Source organism: Zea mays, chromosome 4 (assembly GCF_902167145.1).
Source record: "Zea mays cultivar B73 chromosome 4, Zm-B73-REFERENCE-NAM-5.0, whole genome shotgun sequence".
In the NCBI taxonomy this organism is placed as follows: domain Eukaryota; kingdom Viridiplantae; phylum Streptophyta; class Magnoliopsida; order Poales; family Poaceae; genus Zea; species Zea mays.
In genome coordinates this window covers 20,783,662-20,798,521 of record NC_050099.1, presented here as the reverse complement: position 1 = coordinate 20,798,521, position 14,860 = coordinate 20,783,662, and the positions used below count along the sequence as shown (strand labels likewise).

The 14,860-nt window shown below is 40.2% G+C and overlaps 1 protein-coding gene and 2 long non-coding RNA genes across 3 annotated transcripts; all 3 read left to right on the top strand.

The window, feature by feature from the left end:
* The first annotated feature begins 1,689 nt into the window (after nt 1-1,689).
* LOC103652920 (uncharacterized) lies at nt 1,690-2,453 on the top strand. The gene is made up of 3 exons (XR_565145.2): nt 1,690-1,732; nt 1,829-1,898; nt 2,374-2,453. It is a non-coding gene; the product is annotated as an uncharacterized lncRNA (long non-coding RNA).
* Nucleotides 2,454-9,492: 7,039 nt separating this feature from the next.
* LOC103655144 (uncharacterized) lies at nt 9,493-10,061 on the top strand. Its single transcript, XM_008681944.2, has 2 exons — nt 9,493-9,647; nt 9,803-10,061. The coding sequence occupies exons 1-2, from the start codon at nt 9,508-9,510 to the stop codon at nt 10,059-10,061; spliced, it is 399 nt and encodes a 132-aa protein (XP_008680166.1). The 5' UTR covers nt 9,493-9,507.
* A 2,176-nt stretch (nt 10,062-12,237) lies between these two features.
* LOC109945484 (uncharacterized) lies at nt 12,238-13,189 on the top strand. Its single transcript, XR_002268681.1, has 3 exons — nt 12,238-12,468; nt 12,565-12,634; nt 13,110-13,189. It is a non-coding gene; the product is annotated as an uncharacterized lncRNA (long non-coding RNA).
* Nucleotides 13,190-14,860: the final 1,671 nt, after the last annotated feature.

Genomic DNA, 14,860 nt, shown 5'->3' with positions numbered 1-14,860 from the left:
ATAGCAGCAGCCACCAAGCGAATCAAGAACGGTGATCACAAACTTAATATTGAATTTTCATCTAAGCTTGGAGGTCCTGTAGGACCAAACGCTCGCACTTTTGTGGATGAAATCGTATTGTTTACAAAGAAAAAGGCACCACTCATTGGAGTGAAAAAGTGGAAAGATATAGAGCTCAATGTTAGATCTTCTATAGCCTCTAACGTACTGGTATGTGAAATTTCTTTACTTGAGCCCTAACAGTTAGCTAGAACTATTAGTGGTCTACTATTCCCAAATTACTAGACAATTAACCTTCTCTTTATATCAAAACTGAAACAGCGAAGGTGGGAGTTTCTAACCAATGAGGACGTGCATGAAAAGATCTGGTCTATTGCTAAGGAGAGATACAAAGGATGGCGATCAACGTTAAGCTCAACATACAAGGCATACAATAGTTATGCTGAAAGGATGAAAAACAAGCCTGAAGATGTAGACATCGTCGAGTGGCATTACATGATGTTGTATTTTGGATCTGAGAAATTCCAGGTTTGCTGTTTCATTTCCTTTACTTTAATGATTGGCACTTGCATAATATGGATGATTCTAGCGATTTATTTATTAATTCATTTCCAACTATTATTATTTTCTAGAAAATAAGCTGCCGGAACTCGGAAAACCGTCAGAAACAAAGAACGAAGCATATAATGTGTTCTAGAACTTTTTCCCAAATAAGCTTTCAACAGGTAATGATATGACCACTACTTTATTTTCCATGATTAATGACAAACTTGTATGATACATTCTTCACATTACAGAGAGATCCAGAAACTGGTATAGAACCAACCGATCTATCCCTTTGGATGATTACTCATTGTAAAAATGATGAATGGTCGGAAGAGGCTTCACGTGGCATTTATGTGAGTAAATCACAAAGCTTACTACTAAAACATACTTTAAAATACTGGGCATGAATTCTTATTTGAATTGAGCTAACTTGAACTATATTGTTCTTTTCAGGAGAAGGCAGCTGAGAAAATTGTTGAGAAAATATATCAAACAGAAAGATTTAAGCTAACAAGAGAAGAGGAAAATGCTATTTTCCAAACAACATTCAAGGAAACAACAGGATGTAAGGCAAACAGACTTCATGGTCATGGGTACCTATCAAGATATCCAACAAGAAGTCAAGTGATGGAATCAAAGTTCCTCGAACAAGCTCGTGCCACGGTTGCAACCAACCAAAAGAACATTGAACTCGAAAGTCAGGTCCAGTTGTTAAATGAAAAACTTGCGTGTGAGGTTGCAGAACGAGAAGAATACTACAGGAAAAAATGCAAGCACTGCAAGAAGAAGAAGAAAGAAAAAGACAAGTGCTTAGAGAAGAAATGAGGCAAGAAATGGTTGCTGCCCTTGCTGCTGTAGCACAATAGGTATAAAATTTGATATTTGTATTTTTACCATCATTGCTATTAGAAACTTTTGCAACATAAATTGTTTGATCAATTGTTTAATGCAGAGCAACCGTGAAAGCACCACTCCAATCGATCCTTCTTCCGTTGTCCCTACTAAACCTCCTGAACTCATCCCAGCTGATCCTCCTGCACCTGCACCAAGTAGTGCAAACAACGTTCGTACACCAGACACAAACAATAAGAAAGACAATATGCCAACAAACTATATTAGCTCTTACACTCTAAGGAATGTCGTGACAAGACGTGTGCAGGCAAGGGGCAACAAAAGAAGCGAATGTGTATGGAATGCAAATGTTCTTGCATTATGATCATATAAACTGTTTTACAACATTTTTTTGATAGTTTTGTTTTTGTAATCCTGAATATGATAATAGGTACAATCCGCAAGTGCAAGCGAGAAGCAAGGTAGATCAACTTAAGAAGCTCTATCAAAGTGTGTTTAAGGTATGTCCACAATCTATTTTTATTTCTTTTGTAGTTGTGCATGCAATGGATTTTAGTAGCCTAAACAGATTTTAGTTAACCATAGGAGCAGTACACATGTTTGTGGCTCTGTGCAGCATGCTTATTTGGTAGCTTGTTTTCGCTCTTGTTAGGCTGGTGCTGCAGCTGCCTTCTCTGGTAGAGATAGAGTAGAACGCTTGCTGCTGCGTGCTTCCTGTTGCTGCGTGCTACTGTTTGTTTCTTGCCGCTGCTAGCTGCGTGCTGCTGCGTGTTGTTGCTGCTGCTTGCTGCATGCTGCTTGCTGCTTGTTGCCTGTTGCTGCTTGCTGCTTGCTGATGGTTGCTGCTGATGCTGCTTGCTAGGAGTTGTGCTGTAGTTGTAGCTGTAGCTGTAGGCACTACAGTTGTAGTCTTCCACTAATGATTAACCAAGTTATTGTAGTTTTACTAATTATTGTTTTGAACACTTCCAATAGGTTCCTTGTCGTCGTGATATCGTCGTCAGCCTAGCTAACCATCGCTTGCATCAATGGAGGGGATGGAGGGGTACACGATGGCAAAAAAACTTCCAATAATTTGCTAGTCTTGAGTAGTTTATTATCTATGTTATCACAATCCAAGCTAGTACGAGGATGTTGTGATTGTGAGCTATGTTATCAAATTAATTTGTATTTGGCCACTATTTATTTGGTGCAACCTATTTGTTACAACTTATGGTATGGATATAGTTAATATATGAGATAAGAGACAAATATTATGGTTGTCAATTTTGGTTCTGACGTTACTGGTGTAAAATATAATTCTTTTGCATAACATTTTATACCCAATAGAAATGCAAAATGCATTGTCGTATAAATTGTGGGTTTGAATATGTGTAAATGCAACAGTTTTATTAGTTGTTGTATGGTTCAGTTGCAATGATTTTTTTGTTGCAATAAGATGTAATTACCATGGATCTATTTCGTTGGGACTTCAGTAGTCGCAACCTTTTCTTCTTGTTGCAACATCATTAGTTATGATATTTTTTTGTTGTTATAACGGTTCTTACCATAGAAAATTTTTATAGCAAAAAGATCATGTAGCCACGAGACACATTATGTTGCAAAATGATCAAATGCAACGAAATTATTTGCATTACAATACATCTTGTTGCCATGAGTCACTTGTGTGGCACTAGTGTTTTGTTGCCACGAAGCATCTTGTGGTAACAAAGCCATTTGCAACAGATTTAAACGTGGCATTAACACGTATTACCATGAAATATGTTGTGGCAATAGAGTTTTTGGCAACTATCGTAAATGTTGCAATATAACTTATTGCAACAGAATAGTCCATTGTAACAACGAACTATTGCAACACTTGAATACGTTGCAAAAGATGTAGTAATTGCAACAGAATGTAAAATTGTTGCTATAGCCTATTGCCACTCTGTTTTCTGCAACAGCAGGCAACAGTAGTTGTTCTATCGCAATTGGTGCCTTTCGCAACGATTTATGGTCTATCGCAACGATTTTTGCCCATTGCAAGAAGGTGATTTTTTAGTAGTTAAAGGTGAGAGGACAAGATCTTTGTGTTTAAAAACAAGATGTTTTTCGTTTGCTTATACTTAATACCACACTTCTTTTGCAGGGCCTTATTCTTAGCAACACCCTCAGGGCGCAAAAAAGCATCGAAGACGAGGGATATACCATGGCCTTGAATAACCTTCGTTCCGAAGTAATTGAGCTAAGGAACGAAGGTCTTGAAAAAGACAAAATATTAAACTCACTGATAAGCAAGATAAAAGAAGAAGAGGCTACTTCGAAAGCCCAATTTGAGACCTAGAAGTGCGAAATTGAAGATTTTCGGAAACAGCTGGCAGAAGAAAAAAAATTAAAATGTGCCGTTGTCGAAGCTGACCGAGACGCCAGTGAATACTGGAAAAATCATTGGGAAAAAACAGTTGTGGAGCTTCGTTCTTCAAAAGAGAGATGCTATGAAAAATCTATGGCATGTGTAGAAAAGATAAAAACCAGCTTCGCCAAAATTGGCGCATACTCAAATGAGGACAACTTCGTAGTAGGCGATCCTGAAGGTCCAATCGAATGGATCAAGGGCGAAGCCGAAGCCTTTGAGGAAGTTTTGAGTTGCCGTGGAGATGTCTGTGCCTTCTCAGGTGCCAGGGGAATTGCGGCTATCTTAGAGAAGGCAGGATGCGAGCACGTGAAGATTCTGGCTCAAGTCGAAGCTGTGTTTTCTATCGAAGATACGAAAGACCCTTCGGCTGAGGCAAACCTAATTGGCGGAAAGTTTTTTACCGATATCTGGGAAAATGGTGGCCGAGAGATGGCCCACGAAATTATAAAGAAGAGTGAAAAAGATACCCACGATGCTAGAGAAGCAGCAAAGGCAGTTGAAAAAGCTGCAGAACTTGGAAGGCAGATAGGTATTGTCTAACTGCTTTTGACTTTATGTTTTATTCTTGTGACTTCGAGTTCATTCATGTTTTGTATTGCAACCGACTTATCTCCTCCCCCGGAGCCCTTTGAGTCACAAACGAACCCCAAAGCAAAAAGTGAAGATGAAAGCATTAAGATGGCCGAAGCTATTTTGGACAAAGTTGTAACTCAACTACTAAACGAAGCTGTGGAAGTAGTTCTAAAAGAAGACTAGCTATTGTTGTAAAAACATTCGGAGTACTGATGTAACATTTGCTGAACAAAATGTGTAAAATTCTATAGTTTTGTGAGTAATATATATAAGCTGTATGTAATTCAGTTCTTTGCGATGCATGAAACTTTACATACATACCGTTTTTGAGCCTTTGGCGAAAAAACACCTTCCCTTCTTTTCATGCTTCGTAAAGAATATCCATATTCGTGAAAATATTATGCTTCGCAAGCAATAGATTTCCTTCGATACTAAAGTTGACGAAACTGCACTTCTTCAGACTTTATTTTGTGCCTTGGCACAATTTCTTCGAAAACAATTTCCGAAGGTTAACATTGTATTCCCTTCTTGTGCCATTGATGCAATATGATGTATGATGTCATGTTTATGCGAATGATGTGATGATGCTATGATATGCAATGATGATTTTTGTGCCGAAGATACACACACATTCCCACAGTAGAATACAGTCTCCTTGCCGTTTATTTTTTCGGCTTCACCGTATATTTTTCGGTGTATCAGCGTTGACTTTTCGCTGTAAGCCTCCCTTAGGAGCTTCTTCGCCTTTTATTTCGGCGGTATCAGCGTTTATTTTTCGCTGTAAGCCTCCCTTAGGAGCTTCTTCGCCTTTTATTTCGGCGGTATCAGCGTTTATTTTTCGCTGTAAGCCTACCTTAGGAGCTTCTTCGCCTTTTATTTCGGCGGTATCAGCGTTTATTTTTCGCTGTAAGCTCTGCATTCCCTTTGGAACGACTTTTGAGCAGAAAACTTACGCTGCGTTCCCTTAAGAACGACTTTAGTTGCTTCGTCAAAACTTTTGGAACTTCGTCGATTTATGAGAAAGGTATATTACATTATGATAATGACGAAGCTATTACAAGAAATTGAAATCAACAAAAGAACTAAACTTTCAATAATTGTTCTTTATTGGAAAAGGTAAATGATAACAAATGTAAAAACTATTTCAAAGGTAGGATATGTCTTAGTAGATTGCTTCGATTCTGGCACAGTACTGTTGACTGTGCGAGCTTCGGACTGCTCCCTAAAGTCTTGCTGTTGGTGAGTGTGTTGGCTCCCTTCTGGCTGCTGGCCTTGGGGATAAGCGGGTTGTATTGGTGGTGGAGGTGGAGGCTGTTGCCAAGATGCCTGAGGTTGGCTTGCCGAAGCAACAGAAACTGCAGGATGATTACCCACATACTCTGGAATGTACGGTGAGTGGTACGAAGCAGTATGCATAACCTGCTTCGGCTGGCTCTGTTGGGCTGTAGCTTCTGCTATCTCTTTCTGTTTCTGGATGGGGACATGGCACATCCTGGTAGTATGGCCCTTGTCCTCACCGCAGAATAGGCAATAAATTTTCCTGGGCTGATCCCCAAACCTTCCTCTGAAGCCCCTGGCGCCTCTGCCCCTTGGAGCTGGGGGCCGGGGATAGTTCTGTTGTTGCCCCGAAGCCTGGGAGGAATACTGCGGCCTCTGTTGCTGACTTCCCCTGTCGTCATTTTGAGTAGAGTGGATAGATCTGGCGTGCCTAGGGTGGATTCTCCCTCCGAAGCCCCTGGTCATTTCGGAGAACCTGTAAGCTTCCTCCCTTCTTTGTCGAAAATCATTATCTGCTCGGATATATTCATCCATCTTCTGAAGCAGTTTCTCCAGGGTCTGAGGGGGTTTACTGGCGAAATATTGGGCTGTAGGTCCTAGCCGAAGCCCCTTAATCATGGCCTCAATAATAATTTCATTAGGCACCGTTGGCGCTTGTGCCCTCAGTCGTAAGAACCTTCGGACATACGCCTGAAGGTATTCTTCATGATCCTGAGTACACTGGAACAAAGCTTGAGCGGTGACCGGCTTCGTCTGAAACCCTTGGAAGCTGGTGATGAGCATGTCTTTCAGCTTTTGTCATGATGTAATTGTTCCTGGCCGAAGAGAAGAGTACCAGGTCTGTGCAACATTTTTGACTGCCATGACGAAAGATTTCGCCATGACTGCAGTATTGCCACCATATGAAGATATGGTTGCTTCGTAGCTCATCAGAAATTGCTTCAGATCTGAATGTCCGTCATACATTGGTACGGGGCCAAGGTGTAGCCTGCAGTTCTGCTGACAGAGGAGAAGCATCATCAAAAGCAAAATTTCCATGATGGAAATCTTCATACCAGTCATCCTCGTTGACGAAGCCCTCTTGGTGAAGCTCTCTGTACTGGGGCCTCCAGTTCTACTCATCTTGCGTAAGATGACGAACTTCTTCAGAGGCTTCATCTATCTGCCTTTGTAGGTCAGCTAGTCAAGCCATCTTTTCTTTCTTCCTTTGCACTTGTTGATGCAGCATCTCCATATTCCTGATTTTTTGGTCCAAGTCGTCCTCCTGAGGCGTTGGACTGGTGGCCTTCCTCTTCTGGCTTCGGGCCTCCCAAAGAGAAAGGGTCTCCTGGTTCGGGTCCAGCGGCTGCAGAGCAGCAGCCCCTGTTGCTGAAACTTTCTTTGGCGCATTGACGAAGGTCGATGCTTGCCGAAGGTGGTCGAAAAGGGTTCACCGGAGGTGGGCGCCAATGTTGGGGACTTGTTCTCAAATACTATGAATCAAGAACAAGGCAACATAAAATGTTAGATATTAACGCCCTTCGTCCTTCGAAACATTATTTCCCTTAGGATATAATGATCTTCAGACGAAGGTTATGAAAGACATACCTTCGAACATCGAAGGTATGAAGGTAATAGAAGGAAGTGTGTAAAATACAAGAGATAACATAAACAGTCATATAACATTATCAACTCATCTTCATTATATTATCATGAGAAAATAAAAACAATAATTGAATTACATTTAGTACCTTCGGCTTGATAGACAGTAAAGGTACGAGCGTGATGCAAAAGCAAATGCCCAGTCAGCGCCGCCAGTACGGGAGCACTGTTCATCTATTTATAGGCACGGGACGCAGCCCATGTAAAATTACATCCAGACCCTTTACATTTGTTAACAACTCTATAGTAATTCATCGGGGTCTAGATGGCCCTTTCCCCTTTAAGTCGGTTTCCTTTTTCCTGTCAACATGCCGAAGCTCCCTTGCGTACAGCTTCGGCTCTGTTCCATCCTTCGTTTCCCTTGTGCTTCTTCGCATTGTGATTTTGACTCATGTCCGAAGGGTCCATGTCCGAAGGTACCTATTCATGTATTATACTCAAGAAACATCGTTAAATCATGTTTTTGAGGACCTTCGGAGGTCGAAGGCCCCCAACAGTAGCCCCTCGCAATATTAATTTGTTAGAATGATAAATTCAAATTGCGATATGGACGAAGGCCTTAAGCCGAAGGTCCGAAAAACACCTTCTCTTTGCTAGAATAGCAATAGTCAATGACAGGCAGGGCCCTCCCACTTGCAACGCACTGGGCATATAAATAAGAGCGCACTGCGGGCACACTTGGCACACTTTCTTGCCATCTGCCCTTGCTTTCTCAATACTTTAGCTCTTGGACACCAACGCTTGCCTGACTTTTTAGACTTTTTAGCTTCGGCCTTAAAAGCACGTTTCCGACATTTCCGAAGATGTCTCAAGATAACAAGGCTGTCGCCGACTCGCCGAAGCAAAGCTGAGCCTTTCTGAAGAGAAGAATCTTGAGTTTATTGAATCGATAGCAAAGATGAACACAGAGAAGATCACTAGGGAGATTTTAGAAGGTTTATCTGAAGATACTGGTGAAAGTGATAGCTATGATATAGAAAGTGGAGGTGAAGACTCCGAAGATCGACCGTGGCGACCTAGTCATGCAGTCTTCGGAAAATCGAGTATTAAATAGAATCATCTCAATAACATGAGGGGAAGATACTTTCGAGACATGTCTACTATGAGGGCCGATGACAGAGAGAGAACTGTTCCTACTCCCGAAGAGAATGAAGTCGTGATCTTTCGAAGCTTTTTTAAAGCTGGGCTTCGTTTCCCCTTAAGCAAATTTGTGGTTGAGGTTTTAAAGATCTATCAGGTTTACCTTCATCAAATTACGTCTGAAGCGATTATAAGAATGGGAATCTTCGTCTGGGCCGTGAGAAGCCAAGGCTTGGAGCCAAATGCAAAAAGTTTCTGCAGTATGCACGAACTGCTTTATGAGACGAAACCCTGGGGCAAAGAGCAATATCATAACAACTTTGGATGCTATATCTTCGTTGCTCGTTCTGGCTCGAGCTGCCCCGTGCCAACCTTCCGGAAAAGATGGCCTGGGGACTGGATGAAGGAATGGTTTGACGTGAAAAATGACTTAGAAGCTCGAGAGGACATTAAAGATATTATCAAGCGCCCTATCTGGCAGCGCTTCGGCCTTCGGAAACCGAAGGTGGAAATTGATGAAGCAGCCAAAAAATGCCAAAAGGCCTTCGGCACAGTATGCTGTTTCATCGGGACGAGGGATTTGGTCCAGGAGCACATAGCCTTCAGAGTGTGGCCGCTTGTAGAGCAATGGGAAATGCCAAAGGAAATTATCAGTAAATCTGACGAAGGCGGACTGGTTAGATTGAAATATACCTTCAGGTATGAGGGTAAGTTTATTGAACCAGATGATGATTGGCTAAAATGCATCGAAGCTACAAGCGACGAACTTCTTGGACCATATTCAAAGGTAGAGGATAACGCGCTGTCTGCAACAAAAACTATGTGCCACGACGGATATTGCAACAACACTATTTTTGTTGCATTAAGTGTTAGTTATTGCCACAACCTTTAAAAGTGGTTGCAAGATATGGTCCGTTTTGCCACTATTTTTGTGCATTGCAATAACCATGATTTTTGTTGCAAGATAAAGGGGTTATTGCTACCACCAGAACAGTTGTTGCAAAATTACCCTAGTGCCACATCGGATATTGCAATAGCACTAAAGTTGTAGCATTAGGTGTTAGTTATTGCCACAATCTTTAAAAGTGGTTGAAAAGTGATTTTTTCGTTCCCTGCCCTGTCAGCATCTATTTTCCTGACCTATGATGACGACTCAAGGAGGTTTGCAGCCGACAAGCAATGAAGCTAATATGTGCACCAACGACAATGGTAGCCAACTTGGTACACGGATTGTGGACGAGATTATGGCCGGGAAGAACGTCTTCTTTGATCTTCCTGACAAGTAAAAATCTATCTACCCATATTGTTCTCTACTGCTTTGGCCTTGGCGCAGATCATAATTATAGTATATTGTTTTCATACCTCTTAATTGTTGAATGAAATCTTTTTACAACACTATTTTAGTCATTGTTTGCTTAGAATATATTTGTGTGGCAGGTTGACTGGTGAGATATGGACCTTGAAATTCCATTGCATTGGAGCACAACCTGGAAAAGAAATTGTCACAGTAAATATTGATAAAGCTTATGTTGCCTTTTACAACATGGTGTACATAAAATCGAAACTTGGATATTCTGGGAGGGACTTCTTGTTTTACAAGAAACGATGTGGCATTGATCGATCCAGGCTATTGGCACTTGATTACATCCACCAAGAAGAGGCCATGCTGTCTGATAACATGGATGAGAGAAAATAAGTTTTGTGCTCACAAAAGATCCACCCAGTGATCTAGAGGTAAGCATAACTCCCATCAAGCGTCCAAGGCAGCGAACAAATGTTGATGAAGAAACTATAGAAGTGTCGATTGATGCATATAAGGAGTGGCTTGCAATACTACAACATGATAATCCAGAAACAGGTAAGTTAAGATGTCAAACTCATTACATTAAATACATGATATGTTATAGTTTCCACAGTTAAACTTACATATTGTTTAAGTGCAGATTTAATGGATGACTTCAGGGAGGATACGATCAAAACATATAAAGAATGGTTAAGGCATCAAGGCGATCTTCCAGATATCTATAATTTCTTTTATTTACAGCCTACTAACATATAGTGTATATTTTCGCAAATTGTTAGAGATGTAACTGATGCCTATGCTATCCGCAGTATTGTATGAACGACAAAGCAATGATGACCTAATATTATCAGATGAAGAAATTCATGGCAGCAGCAAACCTACTGCTAATTGGCCATCTCATGCTAGACGTCATAGGAAAAGAGATCCTGGTATTTTTTACTAAGAGTGTTTTTTATTCAAATGTTGCAATCTTCTACTTTGAATATTTCTACCCATTCAGATGTTATTGGTATATATGTAGATAACGATGGAGTCTTTAAAAAGGAGGGGCGTGGTACCCTTAAGGGTATAGCAGCAGCCACCAAGCGAATCAAGAACGGTGATCACAAACTTAAGATTGAATTTTCATCTAAGCTTGGAGGTCCTGTAGGACCAAACGCTCGCACTTTTGTGGATGAAATCGTATTGTTTACAAAGAAAAAGGCACCACTCATTGGAGTGAAAAAGTGGAAAGATATAGAGCTCAATGTTAGATCTTCTATAGCCTCTAACGTACTGGTATGTGAAATTTCTTTACTTGAGCCCTAACAGTTAGCTAGAACTATTAGTGGTCTACTATTCCCAAATTACTAGACAATTAACCTTCTCTTTATATCAAAACTGAAACAGCGAAGGTGGGAGTTTCTAACCAATGAGGACGTGCATGAAAAGATCTGGTCTATTGCTAAGGAGAGATACAAAGGATGGCGATCAACGTTAAGCTCAACATACAAGGCATACAATAGTTATGCTGAAAGGATGAAAAACAAGCCTGAAGATGTAGACATCGTCGAGTGGCATTACATGATGTTGTATTTTGGATCTGAGAAATTCCAGGTTTGCTGTTTCATTTCCTTTACTTTAATGATTGGCACTTGCATAATATGGATGATTCTAGCGATTTATTTATTAATTCATTTCCAACTATTATTATTTTCTAGAAAATAAGCTGCCGGAACTCGGAAAACCGTCAGAAACAAAGAACGAAGCATATAATGGGTTCTAGAACTTTTTCCCAAATAAGCTTTCAACAGGTAATGATATGACCACTACTTTATTTTCCATGATTAATGACAAACTTGTATGATACATTCTTCACATTACAGAGAGATCCAGAAACTGGTATAGAACCAACCGATCTATCCCTTTGGATGATTACTCATTGTAAAAATGATGAATGGTCGGAAGAGGCTTCACGTGGCATTTATGTGAGTAAATCACAAAGCTTACTACTAAAACATACTTTAAAATACTGGGCATGAATTCTTATTTGAATTGAGCTAACTTGAACTATATTGTTCTTTTCAGGAGAAGGCAGCTGAGAAAATTGTTGAGAAAATATATCAAACAGAAAGATTTAAGCTAACAAGAGAAGAGGAAAATGCTATTTTCCAAACAACATTCAAGGAAACAACAGGATGTAAGGCAAACAGACTTCATGGTCATGGGTACCTATCAAGATATCCAACAAGAAGTCAAGTGATGGAATCAAAGTTCCTCGAACAAGCTCGTGCCACGGTTGCAACCAACCAAAAGAACATTGAACTCGAAAGTCAGGTCCAGTTGTTAAATGAAAAACTTGCGTGTGAGGTTGCAGAACGAGAAGAATACTACAGGAAAAAATGCAAGCACTGCAAGAAGAAGAAGAAAGAAAAAGACAAGTGCTTAGAGAAGAAATGAGGCAAGAAATGGTTGCTGCCCTTGCTGCTGTAGCACAACAGGTATAAAATTTGATATTTGTATTTTTACCATCATTGCTATTAGAAACTTTTGCAACATAAATTGTTTGATCAATTGTTTAATGCAGAGCAACCGTGAAAGCACCACTCCAATCGATCCTTCTTCCGTTGTCCCTACTAAACCTCCTGAACTCATCCCAGCTGATCCTCCTGCACCTGCACCAAGTAGTGCAAACAACGTTCGTACACCAGACACAAACAATAAGAAAGACAATATGCCAACAAACTATATTAGCTCTTACACTCTAAGGAATGCTGTGACAAGACGTGTGCAGGCAAGGGGCAACAAAAGAAGCGAATGTGTATGGAATGCAAATGTTCTTGCATTATGATCATATAAACTGTTTTACAACATTTTTTTGATAGTTTTGTTTTTGTAATCCTGAATATGATAATAGGTACAATCCGCAAGTGCAAGCGAGAAGCAAGGTAGATCAACTTAAGAAGCTCTATCAAAGTGTGTTTAAGGTATGTCCACAATCTATTTTTATTTCTTTTGTAGTTGTGCATGCAATGGATTTTAGTAGCCTAAACAGATTTTAGTTAACCATAGGAGCAGTACACATGTTTGTGGCTCTGTGCAGCATGCTTATTTGGTAGCTTGTTTTCGCTCTTGTTAGGCTGGTGCTGCAGCTGCCTTCTCTGGTAGAGATAGAGTAGAACGCTTGCTGCTGCGTGCTTCCTGTTGCTGCGTGCTACTGTTTGTTTCTTGCCGCTGCTAGCTGCGTGCTGCTGCGTGTTGTTGCTGCTGCTTGCTGCATGCTGCTTGCTGCTTGTTGCCTGTTGCTGCTTGCTGCTTGCTGATGGTTGCTGCTGATGCTGCTTGCTAGGAGTTGTGCTGTAGTTGTAGCTGTAGCTGTAGGCACTACAGTTGTAGTCTTCCACTAATGATTAACCAAGTTATTGTAGCTTTACTAATTATTGTTTTGAACACTTCCAATAGGTTCCTTGTCGTCGTGATATCGTCGTCAGCCTAGCTAACCATCGCTTGCATCAATGGAGGGGATGGAGGGGTACACGATGGCAAAAAACTTCCAATAATTTGCTAGTCTTGAGTAGTTTATTATCTATGTTATCACAATCCAAGCTAGTACGAGGATGTTGTGATTGTGAGCTATGTTATCAAATTAATTTGTATTTGGCCACTATTTATTTGGTGCAACCTATTTGTTACAACTTATGGTATGGATATAGTTAATATATGAGATAAGAGACAAATATTATGGTTGTCAATTTTGGTTCTGACGTTACTGGTGTAAAATATAATTCTTTTGCATAACATTTTATACCCAATAGAAATGCAAAATGCATTGTCGTATAAATTGTGGGTTTGAATATGTGTAAATGCAACAGTTTTATTAGTTGTTGTATGGTTCAGTTGCAATGATTTTTTTGTTGCAATAAGATGTAATTACCATGGATCTATTTCGTTGGGACTTCAGTAGTCGCAACCTTTTCTTCTTGTTGCAACATCATTAGTTATGATATTTTTTTGTTGTTGTTATAACGGTTCTTACCATAGAAAATTTTTATAGCAAAAAGATCATGTAGCCACGAGACACATTATGTTGCAAAATGATCAAATGCAACGAAATTATTTGCATTACAATACATCTTGTTGCCATGAGTCACTTGTGTGGCACTAGTGTTTTGTTGCCACGAAGCATCTTGTGGTAACAAAGCCATTTGCAACAGATTTAAACGTGGCATTAACACGTATTACCATGAAATATGTTGTGGCAATAGAGTTTTTGGCAACTATCGTAAATGTTGCAATATAACTTATTGCAACAGAATAGTCCATTGTAACAACGAACTATTGCAACACTTGAATACGTTGCAAAAGATGTAGTAATTGCAATAGAATGTAAAATTGTTGCTATAGCCTATTGCCACTCTGTTTTCTGCAACAGCAGGCAACAGTAGTTGTTCTATCGCAATTGGTGCCTTTCGCAACGATTTATGGTCTATCGCAACGATTTTTGCCCATTGCAAGAAGGTGATTTTTTAGTAGTTAAAGGTGAGAGGACAAGATCTTTGTGTTTAAAAACAAGATGTTTTTCGTTTGCTTATACTTAATACCACACTTCTTTTGCAGGGCCTTATTCTTAGCAACACCCTCAGGGCGCAAAAAAGCATCGAAGACGAGGGATATACCATGGCCTTGAAGAACCTTCGTTCCGAAGTAATTGAGCTAAGGAACGAAGGTCTTGAAAAAGACAAAATATTAAACTCACTGATAAGCAAGATAAAAGAAGAAGAGGCTACTTCGAAAGCCCAATTTGAGACCTAGAAGTGTGAAATTGAAGATTTTCGGAAACAGCTGGCAGAAGAAAAAAAATTAAAATGTGCCGTTGTCGAAGCTGACCGAGACGCCAGTGAATACTGGAAAAATCATTGGGAAAAAACAGTTGTGGAGCTTCGTTCTTCAAAAGAGAGATGCTATGAAAAATCTATGGCATGTGTAGAAAAGATAAAAACCAGCTTCGCCAAAATTGGCGCATACTCAAATGAGGACAACTTCGTAGTAGGCGATCCTGAAGGTCCAATCGAATGGATCAAGGGCGAAGCCGAAGCCTTTGAGGAAGTTTTGAGTTGCCGTGGAGATGTCTGTGCCTTCTCAGGTGCCAGGGGAATTGCGGCTATCTTAGAGAAGGCAGGATGCGAGCACGTGAAGATTCTGGCTCAAGTCGA